Source organism: Microtus pennsylvanicus, chromosome 1 (assembly GCF_037038515.1).
Source record: "Microtus pennsylvanicus isolate mMicPen1 chromosome 1, mMicPen1.hap1, whole genome shotgun sequence".
In the NCBI taxonomy this organism is placed as follows: Eukaryota; Metazoa; Chordata; class Mammalia; order Rodentia; family Cricetidae; genus Microtus; species Microtus pennsylvanicus.
In genome coordinates, this window is record NC_134579.1 from 66262425 (window position 1) to 66286051 (window position 23627).

The 23627-nt window shown below is 40.6% G+C and overlaps 1 protein-coding gene across 2 annotated transcripts in view; it reads left to right on the forward strand.

The window, feature by feature from the left end:
• Fgf12 (fibroblast growth factor 12) overlaps positions 1-23627 on the forward strand; it is a 536407-nt gene that overhangs the window by 168894 nt on the left and 343886 nt on the right. The window contains exon 1 of one of the 2 annotated variants that reach the window (XM_075967626.1): positions 10426-10849. The exons of the other annotated variant lie outside the window; for it this stretch is intronic. Within the exon in view, the coding sequence (XP_075823741.1) occupies positions 10759-10849 (91 nt within the window). The 5' untranslated portion in view covers positions 10426-10758. Of the gene's footprint in view, positions 1-10425; positions 10850-23627 lie in introns of those variants that run through there. 2 annotated transcript variants of the gene reach the window in all.

Sequence of the window (23627 nt, forward strand, 5' to 3'; positions counted from 1 at the left end):
ATATGTTGAAAATGCTTTGATGTATTGGATTAATCCAGCAGCATTTATAATCAAATGTCTTTTAGCTGCTTTTGCTCCTTCCTCAGCCATCATACAATTAAAGACAACACAATAACATACAGTATCCAGACTCTCTGTGTATTTTTCATCTTTACATGACTTTATTTTAACTTCTATTTCTTTTATTTTCATTTTTAATTTTTGGCTTTTTGAGACATGGTTTCTCTGTGTATCTTCAGCTGTCCTGGAATTCACTCTGTAGACCAGGATGTCCTTGAAATCACAGAGATCCCCCTGCCTCTGCCTCCCACACGTTGGGATTAAAGGTGTGGCCACCACACCCAAGAACTCTCTTTTTTCCTTTTTTCTTTTAAGGGACTTTATCTTTTATTTTTCTTCCCAAGGGTACACATATTTTTAAACACACAGTAAACTGTTAAGAGGTTTTCTTCATCTTTGTATCTATCTTTACTGTATATTGCTCTTTTCTGACTACATGAGTCTTTAATTTGCTAAGAAATATAGCTAGGATTAACGCCGAGGCTTTGACAGCTGCATCCAGCCCGTTCCTTAGCTTTTTTCTGAGAGTCTAGCCTCATGGTAGAGGTACTGGCCAGAGCCATGTTTACTGACACAACTCTATAGTGTTTCAAGGATCCGGCCACCACCAAAATGTATGCAGTCAGGTTTCATCAGCACCAATTAAGTATTTCATGGCAAAACCTCTTAAAAGAGCTGCAAGGTTTTGCAGCTAAATCTGAGCCAGGAAGCCTTTCTTAAATGAGAGTGCTTGCCTCTAGCAAGCAGAGCCCACCTGAGAAAGTGCTGCTATCAAGAAGCTGTGCTTAACTTGGGCATGGTAACTTAAAGGCTATCGGCTGTAGGAATTTCTACAGCACCTCCCCTGTTTGTTTAAATAAGAAATTTCTAAGCCTAATACAAAATTATATACAATAATAACAAATATCAGGTATAAAGATTAGAATTATAACCAGCATAAACAATATCAAGCAAGAAACATGTGATAAATGTTTCAATAATAATCCTACCCTAAGGAGTTTAAGTCTTGTATTATAAATAACTTGGCCAACTCATGAGAGGAAAGTAACTACAACTATCTAATCTTCAACCCCATCGAAGATCTGAGAAGGGAAATAAAATTACTTGAGTAAGCAGGAAGTGAAATCAAGCAACTTCCAAAATGTGCAACAAATGACAGAGACAACTGGCTACCTGAGCAATCACCCAAACTCTCATTTGCAACGTTGGAGCAACCAACTTTGGCTAAGGCCTAGAGTAACTGACAGACCATTTTCAGAGGCAGAAAAATTTTCAAAACCATCTTACCCTGTCTTAACAATATTTGACAGTCTTTTTTCTCATATCCTGCTTGTCCTGTCTGGACATCATGCATTTTGTCGGTGGTCAGTCAATGCATTAGCAGTTCCTTGCCCAAAGGCCATTTTTGCCAAGAAGAAAACAAACTCCAAGTGGAGTGTCATCAGCACTCAACATTCTCTTGGGAATAGATCAGTGCTACTAGGAGCAATCGTATCTCATGTCAATAGAATCCTAACTTATTTAAATGCCATATTCTACAGTTCTTTTAAGTGGTTGAAGATTACCTATCTATTCAGAATACAATCTCTATGTATCTAAAGAACTTGATTAGGCTAACTATAAGTACGACAAACATAGATGACTATTGACCTATAATTCTTCATACCTATATATCTTAAATATTAAGACTTCATATAAGAATATTAAACAATCTTTAAACAACTGTGCAACAAACGAGGACAATGACCTCAAAATGTAAACAATGTATATGTATCTTGATCAGAGGTAGAAATGTATTTTGCAATATGATAAATATATCCTAAAACTGTATCAATACATAGAGTATTAAGCAGAGATAGAAGCATGCATGCATAAATATGAGAAAATAACTTTGCCTAGGTATACAAATATTGTAGACAAAAATAGGGACATATTCAATATATAAGATTCTATACCAATGTAAAGTGCCTATAAATAATAGCTCACAAGTATTCACTCAATTACTCACTATTATTATTATTTATTATTATGTTATTATTAGTTATTATTATTATTAGTTATTATTATTATTAGCACACTAATCTATTATCCCATCCAATTTCTGTTTTATTATTTTTTCAAAGAGATCCCTGAGCTAGCATAATTTCCCCCCAACACTCAACCCTATAACAATTATAATCAACCCCTAAATGATGTCCCTAACCTTGAGTGCAAACTTTGTTGGAAAAGGGGATGTTGTCTTCTAGAATTACTTCCAGCTGTCATGGGGGCTCTTTCTATGGGATCCTGTGAAAGTAAAATGATGGTTAAGTTTCAAAATTACTGTCTGGTATAATTGCAAATAGTCTCTGAGTATTCGGTAGGATTTTTCTGAGGTTCCTATTTGGAGTTCTGGCCAAAACGTTGTAAAAAAGTGCACCATTTCAGCTAACCAAGTTGGAACCATCTTGAGCAGCTGGTACCCAAACAGGTCTTATAGTAGTGCTATCAGCATCATGACATCATATCAGCCAGGTGGAGTTGTTGTTATGGGGCTCCATCTTCTTCCTGGAAACTTCAAAGATTACTGCAGGAAAATTTATTGTTCATTGTGGAAAACTTAAACATTATTTATACAGATGTATATTCAATGAAAGGTATGCTAGAGACAAAAATAGGTATGAAGAAAAGTAAAATTATTTTCTAATTTTTTATCTTTCTGTCCTATACCATGTGTATGTATGTGTAGAGATCATAGGTCATCATTGATTATCTTCCTCAATAACTCTCTGCGCATATATATATATATGCATGTATGTATATATATATATATATATATATATATATGTATGTATGTATATGGTCAGGGACTGTGAGTGAATCCAGAACTCTCTGTTTTGTTTTGTTTAGACTGCTGGGCAGTGTGCTGTGAAGATCCTCCTATCTTCCAAAACTGGCATGTGCTATTATATCTGGATTTTTATATGGGTGATAAGACTATGAAATCAAGCCCGCCTACTTGCAAGGCAACTAAGCCATACCTCCTCAGCTTCTCATTAATGACCTATTTTCAGATAAAGCATTTTGATTGCTTTTGTATCTAGTTGAAGTGTAAGATTCTGATCAATTTGATTAGGGCCTTTTCTTCATGGGAGGTGTATGCTTAACTCTACCTTGAAAGAAAACGAGCTGCATAACCCCCTGCAGCTCTTGATGAGACTTAAATTCCCTTCAGAAAATATTTTCTGACCAATCAGTATATTCTGAGAATCTCCACATGTATGGAAACATTCGATCGGTAGTATTTTATGAATAGAAAAATCTCAGACTTTCCATGAAAGAGATAAAAAATTTTATGTGTGCATGGGGTTGTGCATGCATGTACGTATGTTCACATGAGGTAAGGAAATGTACCTAAAACTATACCCAATGTTACAAGTGATGATGTCAACTGTAATGAGTCTCAGATTTTCCCAGGTTCACCCTAAACCCTCTTTAGGGACTTCAGAACCAAGTATTTCTCTTTTAGTCATCAGTCATGGTCACAACTGTACATTAGTTAGAAGGATTATTTATATGAACTTCCAAATAGTACTTTGGCTCCTTGATTATGAGACAGTCCTACCAAAAAGACGTATCAGGGGTTACTGAGTGACGGCTGTGTACTGAGAACTATGTGGAGCTGATATCTCAAAGAGGAGCATGCAACCCCTGCAGGAGAGGGTTCTGTAGAAGGGAGGGGGTTGAGGCTGGACTAGGTTTTGAATGCTGTGTATACATTCACTCTAAAAAGCAAGGCGGAGTATTTAGGCAAGTAGAATAACTTGTGTGAACATGTATTAACATGATCATGAAACTGCATATATCAGTACATAAGGGGAGTTACGTTTCTGTATGGACAAAAGAAAACAAAGCAAAATCATCAAAGGTCAAAGAAATCGTCATGAAAGGAAAAAGATTCCAGGAGGCAACTGTGTAAAAGAGTGATGGACGCAGGGTGGCTGGAAAGAAAACCATTATTGCAGAGAAGCAAAAGGCAAGCTGAGGTGAAAATTGTTTCTAAAGAGGAAGAGTTTAATCAAACTGGTTGGGACCAGTAACTTCCAGTATCTTGAGGATGAAATGTGTTACTTGAATCTGGAATAGGCTAGTTTACTGTGACTTTACATAAAAGAACTTAGGTGGGATTGTGTGGGCCAAAGACAGCATGCAACAAGTTAAGGAAAGACCAGGAATTGCTAATGGAGAGACGGTACATGTAGATCCCTCACTAAGCTGTTTGCACGCTTTTGGGAGGAAAGAAAGAAGAGAGGGGGCCTGCACTGTGGAGAAAGGGCCTTGAGATTTCCCCCAGGCTCTTTCTTATAGCTCTGAGTGACACTCCTGGGTTTGCGTTTTGCCCAAGGTTCATACATATGTGCATCAGTGCGCACATGGCACAGAAAGCAATACTTTCAAAAGGGGTAGAATATTCATTCTCCAGATTACCATGTCTTCAACACATCTTTAGCCTGACTCAGGTCAGTGTCTACTGCCACAAAAGCCTGTGTATCTTCACTGGGTGTGAATGGAGAGATCTAGATAGTACTGTGTGCATAGAGTGTGCTCAGGAAAGGGGTAGATAGAAGTAGGGTGATACCAGTCAGGAAAAACAAAGGGGGTGGGGCAGTATTTAAAGGAGATGTGTTTTTATAAAGCTTTACCTTTGCACCCAAACAACATTTTAAGTATTAAATAAATGATTTTAGTACAATAATTGAAACCATAAGCATGGTGTATAAATCATAAATAAATCTAACGAAGTTGCAAGTGAACAATACCCTCACTGAGGAGGAACAAACACTTTGTTTAAAAACATGGGAAAATAACATTTTGGTAGAATTCTGTGACAAACACTCCTGTACAAAATGGGACCCCAGGCTGGAGAGATGGCTCAGAGGTTAAGAGCATTGCCTGCTCTTCCAAAGGTCCTGAGTTCAATTCCCAGCAACCACATGGTGGCTCAAAATGGGACCCCAATAGTGAGTTTGTTTCTCATCAGAGTACTGGCTACAGATTCTGTGGCTACTTCACATGTATACTAAGGTTGGATAAACAGAATGTAAACAAGAAAAGGCAGGGTTTGTGCTGTTAGGAAAAGAAGTTACGAACAAGGCAAGAGCCACTACTAAACTGCAACTGTGCTATTAGACAGAAAGCTGGTGTTGGGCATCTTCATCTCAATCTCTGTATGATGTTCCTTGGGTATATCTATTCACGTCTCTCTTTGATAAAGAAAATATAGAAATAAATGATGTATTGTTATACAGCTTTCACATAAGTATCAATTTCTAACTCTCTACTGAATCTAGCAGCAGTTAATGCACTTATCCAAAAAAAAAAAAATCTCAACATCCAGATCCATACTGTTAGATATCATATCTGATACAAGAACTAGGATTCACTGGGGAATTAGTTGATTCTAGGGATAGGGCATGATAAACAGATGATAGAAACAAAAGTAAATTTGGAGATTCCTATAATTGCAGAAAGTTAAGGAAGTAGGAAGTGATTTACAGACAGAAACTGCACAAAGGCCACAGGATCCAATCAAACACCCCCAATGCAAAACTAACTCAGCCACAGGACAAAGATAGGGAACCACAACCTACAGAAAAACCCTTCTTGAGGCCATATATATATATATATATATATATATATATATATATAACTGAAAAAAGAAGTAAGTGGGGGAAGGGGACAGACTTTCAAAATAATTGCCAGTTTATAGAAGAAATCAACGATATTTGAACTCACTGTTATACACACAGTACAGTAATGACTGTCACAAATAGGACCTGCCCATAAATGTTGAAAGTAGCAGGTGAGAGATAAAGGAGCAACAGGACATTGGTATCGCAGAATTCCTCAAAATAAATTTCAAAATAGATCTTTATAATATAAAAAGCTAGCACACACTACATTATTTACTTGGGCAAGGTTAATACCACTGATCAACAGCATGAATTCCCCTAATAGTGGTGTGATGTTGAGGTCATAGCAACCCTGTCTATCTGTGGCAGTCTTTCCAAACTGAATAACTGTAGGCTAACAATCAGAAACTGCCAAGGTGTTTCACAGTGCGGACCGATGTTTATATAGTGTCGAGGTTTTGAAAGATAAGAAAGTGTTGAGGGTCTGTCCCAAGACTGAAGGATGCTGAAGCCACCCGGGAATTAGAACAGGTTCTGACTAAATTCTGAAACAGAAAAAATGGACAGTAAGAGGAAACTCTGTGAAAGTTAATAAAGCTTTGTGGAGGTTCAGCCTGGACGCAGTTTGCCCATTCCAGGGTAGAAGTGTGAGGATTAGAATTATTAAGCAAAAGGAACAGAGAAATGAGAGAAATAAAAGACAGAAACACCGAGGGAAATTCAGTAAATACTGCAATAGCCCATGCTTATTTTCCATCTTATATACTAGACTCCAAAAAGGGGAGGGGTAGGCAACAGACTTCATTAACATGATTAACATGATATAAGGAATAGATCAAGTATCCTGCAGGCAGCCAGTGCCTGGAACCTCTTGCCAATCTCCTTGAAGGAGCAGAAAAAGACTTGAATTCCCTGACCTTTGATCAAGGTGGAGCAGATCCACCCCTATTCTCAAAATATAATAAATACCATAACCTAGGTCAGGTTCTCTTATTTGTAGCCACACCTGTTGTCAACAACTTTGACAGAGCAAGAATAAGCCCAAACTCTCTGACCTCCAGTTAGGGTGGAACAGACTCACCTCTGTGGGCCCCGGTAAAGCCTGGATTTTATAGGATCATCAGGGGCCAATGTAAAAATTCTGAGTTTGATGTTTGCAAGTTGGTTTTAAAAACCAGCGAATATTAGCAGAAGTTAGATAAATTGCACCCAAACCCTGCATAATTTTTCCACAAGTTGAAAATCATGCCAAACCTCCAAAACTTGATGAAGAAAAACAAGCAAAGCTGGATAGCTTCTGGGGACTGTTTTTGTCAGTCTGGATAAACTGCCATGGTTGCCTGTCATCCCCTGGTTGGAAGTGACTTTAAGACATGAGGCATAGGCATGGTTTGCAGCCCTAGAGATGATGTAACAAATACACGGTTGCATGCTACGCTGGTTTCAATTCTTTAGCTCATATGCTTGCTTGGTTTGTTGGGAGGGAGAAATTTGCTCTCTACTTTATAGTCATTTAGATACTCAGTAAAATTACGGGGGCCTGACAATGTCTTAATGGGTTATTTACTGGTCTAATGTAGGGTTCCAAAAAGATAAATTCAATAGCTGCACAGCTCATGCTAAGCATGGGCAGATTCCTGAGTTTAATATGAACTAAAATACCTTACATTAGCCATTATTTGAAAATGGCACTGCTCCCATACACAATTATTAATTCATATAAACTGTAAATAAACAACAGTTTTAAAAGTCAAGATTAGGCATTCAAAATTTAGACAAGTTCACTTATGTACCAATCAATTTTTATTAAATATACTAGGCTAGTCTGTGTACAGTTCCAATACTGGCATTAGGGATTCTGAGGCAGGAGGATCATGAGTTTTACAGCAAGTTCTTGTCTCCTAAAAAAGGTGCTAAATTATTTCATTGTGAAACTACATTGCTAAGTTGTATGTTAGAATTAGTTCAAGGTATCACTTTGGTTAGAAAATAGAAAACACAGAAAATTGTAAAAGCCCCAGAGACAAAAAATATATCTTAATGTTTATCCATCAAGTCAACCATGTGTATTGCATTTAAAATAAAATATCATTGCTACAAAAATTCTTAATTTGACTTAGAAATGCAAGAAAGAAAACTTGAAAATTTTTGTCCAAAATAGTCTGGTATACCACTTTCCTGGCTTTTTCAATTTTTGTTTGTTCTTTTTTTCTACATAATAGCACTAATAAAGGGAATTCTTCTCAAGTCCTGCCCACCATCCTTTACAGAAGCTGAACTATGGGTACTGATGCCAATCCCATGCGAAAGTACTCCAAGAAAACCCTGATAGACATGAAAAAAAAACATTTTTAAAACATCCCAAATAATAAAATTCTAGTGAGTGACTATGCTTGTGGCCCACTTTAATGAAACATGTATGATCTAAAGTAAAAGAAAAGTCACATTAAAATATGCTGTGCTATCTGGTTTAATCAGACTTCTGGAGGTTTGAGAATGAGTGAGTGTGTGAATGCAATCCCTCAGTTCCCTTTTTCTTTGCAATGAGTATTCCTGGTCCTAAAATCATGGGCATGGTATTGTGAACATGAGAGTAGGCCATCCGAATACTAACAGTGATGGAGATGACTTTAGTGCCCTGCTTTCTACGGGGGTGTGGGGAGGCGGGTGTAGCTACAGGCTTAATGAGGAATCAGAAGATTCACACTTAAGCGCTTCCTGCTATCAATAATAGAGCCATTGCATTAGCCCTAGAATCCAGAAAAGCTGACAGCGGCACCTCACCTTGCAAAAAACTAAATAGAATCTTCAAACACGTTCATGCGGCTCGGTCCATTGAATTCTGGTGACAACTTTGCCAGGTAGGCAAAGAGGCTCAGCATAAGTCTGGACGCAAGCTCAGGTGTGTTTCGAATTCACCTATGGACTATTTTACTCTGCTCAAGTTCCATTGAGAAGCAAGGTATGATTCTGTTGATTCATTTGCTCCTTATTGAGCAAGACCATGACTCTCAAACTGAAGCAGGGTTGAAGCAGGAGCTCTGGGCTTTGGGTACCAGAGCAGGAGGGCGCTACCGGAAAACTTGCTGTCTTTTGCTATGGCACCAAGGGCTATTTTTAGATGTTTTCCTCTGGTTAATTGTCTCACCCTCCTTGGGGAATCTCGATGGGTAAAATCCCAGATGAGACAATTTTCTTACTAATTCCCGCAGAGACGGGAAAGAGGAAGGCCATGGCTGTTTGTTGTCTTGGGGCCTCAGAACCATCTTGGTGATGGCAGAGAAGGGAGTTTAGCAAGATCTTCAAGGATCTTGAAGCCCATGGAGCTCTGTCCAAGTTAATGACCAGGACTTGGTGGGAGACTGGGAAGGGAGCCATGGAACCATGCTAAATGGCCTAGCCTAGTCTGTAGCTGGTTTCTGAAAGGAGCTGAGAGCATGGAACCAACAGGGACAGAGGGCTCAAAAGGTCCTTCCACATGCTCTGACTTTTCTTCTACTGCCTTTGAAATGAAAAGGGACATTCTGGGGAACTTGATTTCAACTTTTGGGGAGCACACGAAGATCAGTGGCAGTTCCTTAGCCCGGAGGAGGTAAAGAGAGAGGAAGTGATGACAGTCATTTAGTCTTCCTTCCTTCCTGGAAAAACAAGTCAAGTAGTGTTAGATGCCCTGGAGACAGTGGACAGAAAGAGTTCAAGATGTTTCTGACTCAGGGTCAGGGACAAACTTCTAACAGGTTTAGCACAATGATTTGCCTGGAGGAGCCACTGAATTTCTAGTCACCTGGATTGTGCAGATAATAGTATGCAAATTGGCCTTCACTGGGAAGGAGGCAGCTAACATGGTAATACTTAAACCAGTGCATTCTTAAGCCACGACAAGGGGTACACAAGCTACCTGGTCACTAACGATGAACTATGAAAACCCAGAAGCACCAAAAAATTAGTGTTGAAGATCACACAACAAAGAGAAACTTGAATTCAGGCTTAGTCACCGGCATCCGTGTTCTCTAAGACGGCTGTCCTTGAAGGAACACATAGAAGTCCCATGAACTTCACTATTTGAGTGTTTTTCATCCCATTTCCAAAAGTACATTGATGAACTCTGGAAAGTGAGGGGCCAGACGCAAAGCAGCTGTTGTAGAGAACCGTGAGCCCTTTAACACCAAGCAGATCCCTCTAGGATAACTGAGCACTCTCGCAGGAGCAGAGGTACCAGAATACTCGCTGGTTCTGCCTGATTCTACTTCACGTGCCTTTCCTTTTCCAACTCTGGTGTTCCGGTCAGGCTCGTCTTCCCATTTGCGCCCATGCTAAACATGTCCAGGAGCCTGGAAGAGACTAGCAGAAGCTGCCAACCCCCTCCCCCCATTTCACACCCTTTTCCCAGTCCAGATTTATGGAGAGGTGCCCAAGGTGGCAAAAGACTTACCCAAGGTCACAGCCCTAGCCAGGAAATCCAAGAGTCCGGGTCCCCACATCAGCACCCAGCGACCGCCTGGGCTCACTTTCTCACCGCCCGCGCCCGAAGCTCTCTCCATGCCACACCCCGCTTCCCTGTCCCCCGCCCCCCAGTCCCCCGAGTCGCTTCTGACGCTCGGCGGCCTCCGGGGTGCAGTCCTTCCTGCGGGCGCTCCCTTCCGCCGGATTCCCACGCCGCGCGCCACGCCCCCAGCCACCCGCAGCGGGGGACCCCGAGGCAGCGGAGCCCCAGGTCGCGGGACCCGAAGGAGGCGCGACCCGCGGCGACGGTGACGTCCTCCGCGCCGTGGCGCCCGCGCTCCCGCCTGCAGTGGGGCCGCCCTCCCGAAAGTCCCAAAGTGTCGCGCGGAGCCCGCCGAGGCGTGGCCGAGTCCGGGGCCCCCCGGGAGGGCCGCCCCCGGCGGAGCCCCAGCCCGGCGAACGAGTGGCGAGGCTCCGGGACGTATCATGGGCTCGGGACCCCGGCGCCCCGCACAGGCCACCGCCGGGTCGCAGGAGTAGCGGAGGTGGGCGGGGAGCCGGCCGACCCCGCGCGCGTCTCTCCATGAAGATTCTTGCGCTTTCTCTGAAGAAAGGAGTGCATATGCTGCAGTGCCTCTGTGGAAGGAGCCTGAGGTCCAGCGACAGCCCTAGCGGTGAGCCGTCGTCCCCTCCCCGGCTGCCCTCCGCGGGAGCCCTGCGCCCAGAGGGCCCGCGGCTTCCGAGCGCGCGCGTGTGTGCGCGTGTGCGCGTGTGTGTGAGTGTGTGTAGCCCTCAAGTCACCCGCGCCGTCGCCCCGCACCCGAGACAGAGCCTGCGGGTCCGGGACGCGGGGAGCGGGAGGGACCGACCGGCTCCCACACTTCCTCGCGCCTCACTGCTCCTTGTGACTTGCGAGGGCGGCCTGGGACTTACGGTTGTTCAGGGTCTCTTCGGAGAAGTTGCTGGTGCATTCGGCCGCAGAGGGGACTTTAAACAGGTGGCTGGCAGACAGGTATCTTATTTTTCTTGCTTTGTCTGAAAGTGGACTTTTGGCGGTGGTTAGGTGGATTACCTTTTCCGCGGAGATGGAGCGACTTCTGTCCTTGGTGCCAAAGCAGGATTTCGGGTAGCCTGGGGCTTAGCCAATCTACTCCCTTAAAGAAAGGAAATATATATTATATATATATACAATATGTATTGTATATATATATAATATATATATAAAACAAAACAAAACAAAAACCCCAAATACCCGGATCATTTGTGTAAACTGTGATATTGAGAAAAAAAATGTTGAAATACTTAATGACTTAAAAAAAACAGCACCAAACTAGGAGCAAACAAGCCATTCTGTTCTGCAGAAGTCTTGCAAGATGGGGTGGTGCTTCCTGTCGGTCTGGTCCTTTGTCTGATTCTTTTAAAAGATGAAAGTTCTTCCTAAACCAATCATCGATTAATCTTGCAAGCGCTAATTCAGTTTCTGTGCTCTTCAGTTGCTTTCTCAAGTGTAGAGGTGGGGGGTGAGGAGACAGGAAAGGCACCATATCATGTTTAAACGAGTGTCTCTGTAAAGAATATATTTTTGATCCACAAGCCCCAAATAACTAACAAATTCAGCAGCATTATAATAGCTTTTGTGTTTGAAACTTTGCGTGCTATTTTAGGGGATCTGATTCACTTGGTAATGACACCTATTTTCACTCTGTTCTAGAGTTATGAAAATTATATTTGGGAAGATATATATATCTTTGGATATATATACATATATATATATATATATACCTTCATTCATACTTTCTGAAACTTATACTTTCTAATTACTCACCAGTCAAAAAATAAAACTAGAAGATAGCTTTAAAGAAACAAGAAAATTTAACCAAGTGAAATTTGTGAGCATGCTTGTGAAATGAAATTGGCAATGTGATCTCATATTTTACTTCTATGTAACTCAGGAGGTTGGCGAGTCTTTTTGTTTTGCTACCGTATTTGTGAGGGTTGAAAGAATCATCCACATTTCTCAACTAAAAAGCTTTCCTGTAAAGACTTGCATCTTAATGGTACTTGACCCAGGAAGCCTCTGGAGATGCATGCAAATACCGTCTCAGTTCCCCTGGTTCGCATTACATAGAATGTGAATAGACTCTAATGAAGGCTTTAGCTTACCAGGTGTGTGATTCAAGGTATGCATGGTGTATGACTGAACAAGGCACTTTCTCAGATAAAATGAGGTAAAATCTTCAGATAACAGGCAGAGATCCTTTCCCAAATAGTAACAGCTGCAAAAGGAAAGGGCGATCCATGTGACTGGGTAGCATGGGCTGCTGCAAGCCTGGGGCTTACAAGTCAAGAGATCCAGTTGGGAGGCAGTTTCCCTAAGTCCCTCTACTTTAAAAAGTCTTGACTTTTGTCTGAAAAATTAACATGTGAAAATGCTGTTAGCGCTTGCCTGGTCCCTCTGCTTGTAGCTTCACCTGCTTTTAGCATGTGGTTCTGTAAGAACTGTGGTGTCTTATTTGTACATGTAATTTTACTTAGTGGGGCAAATACTTGGTTGGGGAAACTGCCACTCTAGAACATTCTTTTTTTTTTTTTTGTAAAAGGGTACAGGCCCAAACAGGGAAGAAGAGACCTTTACCCAAGTCTTTCCCAAACAGAATAATTAATATACAGCTATTTGTGATAAGAGTGTTTCTAGAACTGCAGAGTCTTTCTTCAAATTATGACTCTTTCTAGTTTGTGCTTGTATGCAACTAACATAACCTGGCTGTCAATTTGTGTACAGATCTAAATTACCATGATCATATTGCACACATCATAGCTGGAATAAAATGATTTGATAGCAGCTAAAGATTTCATTGAACTCTTGTATATCAGGTGCCCATTCTAAGGGCTTTTCACCTTTCATGTGTAATATGCTTAGCATAATATGTTTAGATATTGTCAGTGTGTTCTATTTTAAATTGGTATCATTACCATGGCTTCTGCCATTAGCAAAACCTCACAGCAATTCTGCAGGTAACACTGATATGCCCAATGTTCTCATGCAAATTGGGGTAAAGAAACCAGAAACTTTTCATGAAGTGAATTTATAGAAACCAGGCTATGAAACACTGTAAATTTCTAAATCTTGCCTGAAAGGAATTTGTCAATGTTTTGAACAATGTTGGCACGCATCGACAGTTCTGTTCTAGGTATTTCTCATTGCGGTGGAACTGAGCTCATACCCGAGGGGCATGGAATGTGATTTACTGCAATGGTTTAAGAGATTCTCTTTAATCCCAGCACTTAGGAGGCAGAGCCTGGTGGATCTCCCCGAGTTTGAGGCCAGCGTGGTCTGCAGAGTGAGTTCCAGGGCAGGAAGAGCTGAATGAGTTCCAGGACAGCCAGAGCTACACAGAAAAACCCTGTCTTAAAAAAAAACAAAACAAAAAACAAAACAAAACAAAACAAAAAAAAAAACGAGAGAGAGAGAGAGAGATTATATTAACATGTTCAAGCTGTTTAAAACTGTAAATATTTTATTTTTGTTTATATGGGCCTAAAATTTCAATTAACCATTGGTTTTGAGCTTTTTTTTAAAAGATTTACTTACTTATTATGTATACAGTGTTCTGTTCTGTCTGCATGTATGTCTGCAGGCCAGAAGAGGACACCAGATCTCATTACAGATGGTTGTGAGCCACCATGTGGTTGCTGGGAATTGAACTCGGGACCTTTGGAAGAGCAGGCAGTACTCTTAACCACTGAGCCATCTCTCCAGCCCTGGTTTTGAGCTTTTTTAGGGACATTTATTACTCTTGCCTTTCATCTGTCTTATTAGACATTGATATCATGCTAATTTAGTAAGTCTACCACTGTACTTCAGAAGGATGGAGATGCTAGCAATACATGGAAGGCAATCTTAATACATGCTAAAGTCAGCTGCTCAAGGCTGAATTCTCAGCTTCTTTTGTTACTTGGGTTTTGTTCTTTTACTTATTTGCCAAAATTAAGCAAAATTTAAGCATATGGAGCCAGTCTATTAAAAGGTAGATTGGAAACTTGAAAGTCTAAACATCTCTGTTCAGAGAATATATATGACATTTCTATCAAACTGATGAATTAAAAAAAGACTTTAGTTCAAAGAGAGCGAAACGAAGAGGTGGGGCTTTTGCAAGGAAAAGAGTGGTGATGAAAACAATGGCTTCCATGCTTACTCCCATCCCTCTGCTGATGGGTAGGGAAAAGTTGCGCTGTCTCATCAATGAGCTTGGGGCTACAGGCTTCTCCTTGCACCAGGGTCCATTCTGATTTTGTAAAGGAGCAAATTCTGTCCTAACACCTAGGCCCCTGAGAGGGAAGCCCCTGCTAGGAGTTGGTCTCCACGGGAGGAGTAAGGTAAGTGTAAGGGTAGGTGTGTATGAACGTTTGCTTGATTTAGCAGCCACTAACGTATTCTAGAAAGGCCACATGGAAGTGATGGTTGTGATTATTCTGCAACCTGCAGTAAGGGAGGGGCCTCCCAGCCTGGCAGATGTCTAGAGAGGGAGCCCAACAAGGACATCTCGTTTCCTTGACATAGAATTCAAATACCCTGGGCAAACATAACTCATCGATTGAGCCTGATAAGAGTACACACACAAGTTGTCTCCAACACTGTACATCAGGTTTGGGTATCTAGGCTCTGATTTTCCTCCATGGCAGTGAAATGATATTTGTTTACCATACAGTTATTGTTCATAAGCTCATTTCCTATCAAGATACCTTCACTCAAAACATCGAATAATTGTTGTGTGTATGTGTGTGTGTTGTAATATGTGTTTATGTATCTGTGGGCTTGCATTTGTGTTTGTGTGAATACAGGCATTCCTATGTCATGGCCTATATGTCAAGGTCAAAAGATAACCTCGCATCCAGTGAATCTTGCTTTCCTTGCCCCTTGTTTAAGATGGGGTATCTTTGTTGTTTTTCTATTGTATATAGCGGGCTAACTAGCCTATGAACGTCTAGGGATTCTCTGGCTCCAGCTTTCTGTCTCTCCATGGGGGCGCCAAGATCACAGATACGCTGCATCCAGTTTTTATATGGGTTCTGGAGATCCTAACTCAGACTCTCATGTTTGTGTAGCAAGCACCTTTACCCACTGAGCCTTATTTCCAGGGTCAACATTAGAGATCTGTTGAACATGTTGCCCTCTAAGCCCTTTGTATTTTCATCAAAGGTAAAAGGGACAGATGCCGACTATGAGGAAAAATGGAAATTACAATTATTTTGTGCTTGAGGATATTTTGAATTCTTTAGAAATCTTTAGAAAATTATTGGGAAGTCTAATGGACCGACAGTATAGCCCAGTGGTAGAGGGCTTGCCTGGTTGTCTGAGGATCAGGATTTGATATTGTATGTCCAGCAAAACACACACACACACACACACACACACACACACACACACACACACGTATAAGCATATGAAAAAACATCTACCAAATTTTTTAAAGAAATGAATGAAAAAGATCTACCTTTTGAGGATAGTTCTTTATAGTTTTTTATGGATTTTACTTTTCAATTTTTAAATTTCACATTAGATTTTCAAAGTCAGTGTCAGAAAACTCAAGAAGATGTTGTTTATTGTTGCCCCCCCTTTTTTTTAAAGAAAGTCTATGTATTAAGCCTTATGTCACTTTCTAGAGCAGTTGTATATTCATAACCAAACTGAAAGGAAGGTAAAGAGGTGTTTTGTAAACTCCAGTCCTCACAAGGGCCTGGTCTCCTCTGCTCTCAGTGTCTCCTATCAGCGCGACTCCACTGTGGCAATACATGAAATCGCACTGACATTGTGTGTTTTCTGTTGGTTTTATACATTTCATAGGTTTGGATAATGGCATATCTCTACCATAATAGTATAACTCAGAGTGTTCACTGCCCCTCAAAATCTGTTCCCTAACTACTCACCTCCCCTAAATGATAAAAATCACTGCTTTTAAAAAACTCTGTTTATGCTTTTACATTTCTTGGACTATCATATTGTTGTAGTAATATAGTATGCAGCCTTTTGAAAGTGACTTTTTCACTTAATAAATATTTAAATTTCTTCCATTTTTATTTCATGCCATGCCAGCTCATTTCTTCCTAGCTCTAAAGCATATCCCATTGTTGACATGTATGACAGTTTATTTATTCATTCACATGTCAGAGGACATTTTGGTAACTTAAATGTTTGAGAAATAATGAATGAAGTTGCTATAAGCATCAATGGACTGCTTTTGTGTGAACATAAAATTTCAACCTATTTGGGCAAATACCAATTGTTGGATTATGTAATAAGGCAAATTTGATTTTCTAAGGAAGTGTCAACAGTAGCTATGACATTTTTCACTCTCACCATCAGTGAATGAGTTATTTTTGCTCTGTATCTTTGACTGAATTTTTTGTTGTGTATTTGTAGGATTTCTGGCAGTTTTATATACCTATCCCTTTGCTTTAATTTGAAATTCTCTAATAGTATATCATATTGGATATCTTTTTGTATGCTTGTGTGTCATTTACGTATTTTCTTTGTTGAGATGTCCTTGTGATGTCTGATTTCTTAAAAAACAAAGAAACCAGGTTTATCATTGTCTCGCTGTGGAGCTGCCATTAGCATCTTTCCGTCCGCACTTTGGGTTCTCCTCCTAGGAACGCTGTCAGATGTTTTAGTAACTCCTCTGCTGTTGTGAGGAAAAGCATCACTGCAAGCGATTTGGAGAAGAGTTGATTTTGATTTGTGACTCTAGATGGCTAAGAGTCCGTCGTGGCAAGGAGATATGAGCAACAGGCATTGTGGCAGGAGTAGGGGTTGAGAGCTCACAGCTTCAGATGCAAGCAGGAGGCTCCAAACTCCCAAAGACCTTCCCCAGGGACATACTTCCTCCTGCAAGGCCACACCTCCTAAACTTCCCTACACAGCAGCACCCACTGGGAACCAAGTATTCCAACACTAGAGCCTGTGGGAACATTCCATATTTAAACCACTTCAGATAGCTTTATGCTATTCCCATGAAGTTAAGTGTGCCCATTTGATTAGTATTGGCTAATGAAATGTGGGCAGGTAATACAGGTGCATGGAAACTCTAATAGCCTAGAACACAACATACTTCAAGCTTTATTTATTTATTTGTTTGTTTATTTATTTATTTTTCTGGTGCTGGTGATTGGTGGTGTTCAGGGTATTGGTTAATCCATTAATCTGTGTCCTTGAGTTTCTGTTGTTCACAGAGCTCACCACACGATCTCTGGTGGCCGTTTAATAGAAATGAGACAGACGTTAAAGCCACATTAGTAAGCAATTTCCTTTAAAAGGTAGTTTCTTATCTGCCCTATTCTGATTGATAGGACAAGCGGTGCTTCTTCAAAAACAGTCAGTGTAATCTTAGGGAGTCAGGGTTAGGGTCCTTCCCAGCCAAAGCTCTCCAATTTCTTCCCGATATCTTCTGTAGTACTTAAAGAACATATGTGTTGACTTCCACACTCCAGTTTCTTTCTGATATTTTCTGTAGTATTTAGTGAACATACTTGTGGACATCCATTTGTGGTGTTTTATTGATCAGAGTATTATGCCACACTCCTAAGCTTTGTTTTATTACAGAATGCTAGCAGGTGCTCTTAGCATGGCTGAAACACTCTTCCTTTACCGCTGTACCAATTCTCCACTGATGTTCCCCACACTTTGTGATTATCTTTTTACACGTGTGATTTCATTGTAAGTCTAGTCTCAAAGGAATTGAGTTGCTATTTTTTTGCTTACCTAGAAATGTGAAGATCAGATGCCCACAATCATATCTGGAAAGGCAAGAACTCACTGTGTTGCTTAAAGCCACGGCACAGTTATAGTAGTTTTGCAGGCACAAGAAACAGCAAATAAACACTGTGTTTCTTCCCTAGTTTTGTACACTCAGACAACGTGCGTTGGGAAGAAATCCGGTGGTGCTCTTCATGGGGAAGGAATCGGGCTCAGTGTTGTTCTCATTTGGGTCATGATCTTCACTCTGTCTTTCTGGCTCTGTGTTAAGTACAGCAGAAGAGAGGGAGCAAGTCAGACCTTTTCTGAAGCCTAGAATACTTGTATCATCCAATTATCTCTCTCCGAAAGGCTTTGTTCCCTTTTTTCCTGCCATCCTCTTCCCAAGGGTAGAAATTTATGCATGTTATGCCTTCAGACATATCTGTTTTGGTAATTCAGTTCAGCAAAAAAAAAAAAAAATCTCAGGTACACAGTAGATGAGAAGTTCATAGAGACCCAGCAGGAAGAGATATACATGAAAACAAAGTACATGATACAACAAAGGATGAAATAAATGCCCCAGTAAAGTACGTGGGAGCCTTTGCTTGTTTCGTTCTACCCAAGCTTTGTAAGATTTAATGGTAAGGACCACATCAAGGGAAGAAAAGCCCATTTGGCTCAGGATTCATGTCAATCTCCTTGAGTTTGGAAAGCCCCTAAGAATTAAAAAGGAAGTGCTAGGGTATGCAAAATAACAGCTGTGATTCAAGGGGCAGGGGGTAACATCTCCACACTCCCTTAAAAGTACTTAAGAAATATTACTTTTATGAAAGCAATTGACCTACACCTCAATTTAACTTAGCAGTGCCCATGGTCAGATATTCTTCCTAATTATTTATATCTTGCATCTGACCACACATCAACATGTCTATTTATCCATAGCCAGAGGAACTATATCAGCTTCTTACAGAGGTACAAATTCCAGTCTGCGGCACCAGAGGGGGACATCTGGGGAATACTTACAGATCTGCTCCCTGGATTTCCGTGGAATGTTTTACACAGTGCTTTACTTGTCCGCTTTGTTCAGCTCAGTGCCTACAATTGCAGTGTTTGTGCCGTGCTATTTTCACTACACAGCGTTCTGAATGTCATTGTCACAGCATCTCTTCTAATGCCATTAAATACTGGACATCTCGGGCTCCTCCGATGCCCAATCAGAGAGGCTGCGAATCTGCCCAGACAATCTGTCTTGCCGAAATGATTTTTCTTGTTTATACATAAGCTTCTAGTACCATCTTACCCCCTCCACTCATTACTGTTTATAGAAACGAAGGCATTGCAGTTGGTGTCACTGATTGCCCACGTTGTTGCTTCAATGAAGCCAGCTGGGATGCGATTGCACGGTCTTTAAATAAAACTTAGCGGCACAAAATGAATCTCCTCCTCTTTGAGGGGAGAGGGGTTGGTGCTAGCTGCACCGCTTTCTAAAGCACTAATTATTTGCTTAACTTGGAAGAGCTCGAGAAGTGACTGTCCATGTTAGCTTGGCGGCTGACCTTGACCCCAGGATCTCGTACGTGGAGAGCACAGTCGTAGAGAGGAAACCATTCTCAAAGTCATAGTGGCTCTCTCCTTTCCTAGGATTCTGTACCCAACACATAAGGACAGCAGGTGTGTCAGTTGTTCTAGCCACACAAAGACGGAGGTCAGGAGATGAATCGCCGTCGGGAATGTGGGCAGTCAAAGTCTAGGCTTAGGCGACAACAGTCCAATATTCACAAGCAGTGTGGGGATCAAAGAGGCGATGAGAGAGGGCACAAGAGGTTGGTGTTGTCTTTTCTGAATCTGCTACAGTATGGAAGCTGAGTAATAGGAACATTTCTCATGACTGTTACTTAGGAATCTCCTCATGAGATTGGCAGGGCAGCGGATCTTTCATAGATACGTGATACAAACTAGAACATTAGGCCTTTCCCGGGGAAGATTTATCTATCTATGTACCTTTCTTTCTTTCATCTTGAAAAAAATAATTTTGAGACAGGATCTTACTCTGTAGCCCAGGACGGCCTGGGATTCACTATTTAGCTTATGCTGGCCTTTGCTCCATGGCACCCTTCCTGCCTCAGCCTCCCAAATACTGGGATTACAGACATGAACAAACATATCTATTCCACAAATTTTAAACTTTTACGAGCAACTTTAACAACCTTACCTCTATAAAGCCTCTCTCTCTCTCTGTGTGTGTGTGTGTGGGGGGGGGAATACATAATTAGCAATATCAGTATTGCTAGTGTCACCTTTGGAGAGTGATGGGACAGATGGAAGAATTGCTTTGTACCTTATGATGTGTTTCCTTTAAAGTTAAAGCCTGGTAGTATAATTTTCATATTATATAGCTTTTGTTCTTAGCAGAAAACATTGACCATGGAAAGACTCCATAGGTTAAAACCTCATAATATCAATATTTTGACAGAACCTCTTTCAGTCTCTACATGAGTCTTCACAGATGTTAGTGCAGAAGGGTTGTTGCATTCAGCTTTTTCTTATAAAGTTAAACAATTACTCTAAATGTGGTAATAAGCACACTAAATTATCTGAAATTGTTTTCCAAGAAGTTCTTAGAGAAAGCTGGTCATAATGGTCTTTGGAAGTCATAGCAAAGGAGACGTCTATGTCCCTTTTTGAGGTTTTCTTTTTTGTATTTCAAGGCTTTTCTTAAAGATATGAATAGGAATTTGTTTGCCTAATAATCAGAGTTGAGAAACTGTGTATCACTTGCACTTTAAAAAAGTAAGTATATATTTAAAATATATGTATATATTGAAAGCACTAACGGATGTGGGGTTTTCATAAGGTGGTCCTAAACGTAACTTTAGAACAATTGTTATTGAGTATTTATCCAATATTCTCTTTCTATGCCTTTAGATTTTGCCTTGGGAAGTATTTTTGCATAGAAATCTTTGTGTGCTATGGGCTGAGGTAAGAATATGAGTAATAACGTTTATTTCTCTCCTGTGTTTAATCTTGAGTTCAAAACAACTAAAGAGGTAGATAACGCTGTTCAGTAGATGCTATTATATGTATTTGTCTCATCTTGGATTACCTCCCAGGAGGCTGCAGAATCATTAAGCACAAACCTATGAGATTTTTTCCTAAGGAAAATCTTAGTGTGTCATCCACCTCACCAGAGCGCAGAGGAGATCCCTCTCATTTCTCTGGAGTTTCAGTAGTGATAAGAGAGATCTTGGACTCAGTATGTACCTACAAAGGCATGTGTAGAAGCCCAGCCAGATGCCCAGAAAGTGTGCATCGCATGGGCAGGACGACCCACACAAAGGTGATGCATAACCGGGTGACTCACATTGCTGCATGGCTCCCTCCCTTCCCTGATCATTGAGAAGGTTTCCTGCCTTGCCAAAGAATGAACTGGCTAGGAGGGCACAGTGTCGCATTATAGCACCTTGGAAAAGGCAGGAACCCTTGTTTCTTAGACTGAGATTCAAGTGGAGACTATGGGAGGATCAATGTTAGCTTCTACAGTGTGCAACTTTCCAGAACATGAGTAGTCTCAGGGGTGGGGAGGGAGGAGTTGGCACATCTTCCAGGGCCTACACTCCTGCCAGTCACATGGTATTTTCCTCTAAGCCTTCTACTAGTTGTTTCTTCTCTGTGATGTAATATGTGTATCTTTAAAATAGTGTGTCGCCTGATAGGATGTGAGTTTAATCTTATTTTAAAATATTTGTTGACCTCAGTTTCTTGTCCTTTATACTATATGCATGGAAGTATATTTTTATTTTGTTATTTGAGTTTTAAGATGCAGCAAGCCTCTGCTGTGGAACTGCTCTGTGGCACACATGCAATAAATTCTTTATTATTCCCTAAATACTTTTATCATGTCATTTTGGGTGAGATGTTCTTGTAGCCAACTTTTTTCTTGTTGCTGACAAAGTAGAACTCTCAGTTTTACTCATGATGGAGGATATGAGATAACTCCTTGTTGGGCTGACTTTCTAGTCTAGTACATGAAAACGAGGGGAAAGTCATTGTTACCTATTCTCAATTTTAATTTCTAGTTATTCCATAGAGGTACATTTTTCTTACAATGTTCTAAAGGCCTGAGTGTCATAAATGAAAATAAGAACTTCTTCCTTAAAACCTTTAAACTTGACAGGTTAATTCTAATGACCTAAAAAAAAAACACCTACAACCTAAACAAATATAAAAACTTTCTATGAGCCCACCTCAAATAACTTCTAACTTGTTCAATACCCTTTTGTTCCATTATATAATAGTATTACATTATAGACTAGTCTGTACTTTTAAAATGTTTTCTAGGTTGTTTTATTAAACATTTTTTTCATATTAGATATTCTGAATACAGTTTCCTGTCCCCCAACTTTCCCAGGTCCCTCCCTGAGCTCTGAAGGGAGGGATGTGGTGGAGGCACCCCATTTAGGACCGAGTGTTCCAAGGTTTTTATCTTTGCATGTTGTCTACCTGCATTCCTCTGTATTTGTTCCCATCTACTGCAGGAGAAAGCTTTTCTGATGGTGACAGAGCACGGCACTGATATATGAATATAGCAGAATGTCATCAGGAGTCTTTTTGTTGTTATGCTCCTTTAGCAGAAGAGTAGTACTTGGTTTTCCCCCAGGTCCATGGGCTATCTAGTCTCATGGTCTTGGTCCCTGAGCAGTGTTGGGGATGGGTTCCATCTCATGGTACAGGCCTTAAATCCAGTTACATAGAGGTTTATTACTCCCATGAGCTTTGTGCCACTATTGTACTATTGCATCCTGCAGGGAAGTCATCACTGTAGAGCAAAGAGCTTGTAGCTGGTTTGGGGTTTTCATCCTCCTTCGGTAGCATGTGGAGTATGCTCCAGCACCATGAACACTAGTCAATAGGACTGAAGGCTCTATTTAGACACTAGCTTGACTTCTCCATGTTAAGTGAGCTGTGTAGGTGTTATCTTCTCTAAGTTTTTAAAATATGATGTTATATCACCAGTGTTCTTCATATTAAAATACTTCTTTAAAATGAGTTGAACAGTTGCACAGTGTTCATTTAGGTAGCATAGTAAATTTAACGAATCTCTTTCTTTGTGTGTATATTCTGTCTTACCCATCTGTTCATCTATTTATCTGCTTATCATCTATCCATTGACCCACCTACTACCTCCTGTAGGGTGGCAGCTTCCCACACCTTCATTCTGATATGTAGTGCTCCATATGGTTTCTGTCACCTATAAAGAGCACATATGCTCCATATATATGTATATATATACATTCATATGTATGTGTGTGTCATAAAAATCTGACAATTAAAAATATTGTATTTTTAGTAAAAAAAATACAATCAACTTTGGGTGTTGATACCTCATTTATTGGAAACAGGATGCCCTTAGTACCCAATAACTAGGGATGAACAGCTTTTTAGATGCAGTCTTAGAGGAGGGGGAAAGGTAATTATCAGACAGACCAATCTTCCTTTGACTTGGACCCACTCTTGGGTTGCCTTCACTTTTCCTGCTAGGCCCTAGGAATTGGACTGCGTGTTTCCCGATTCCCTGACCTTTAGCTTCTATTCTTTGCTGTGGAACACCTTTGATTGTGTTTATATTATTTTTCTTATTTCTCCTAATGTTAAAGGGAACATAGAGCACATTTTAAATCTTTGCTGTTAGAACATATAAGAAAATAAGATAGTTTTTT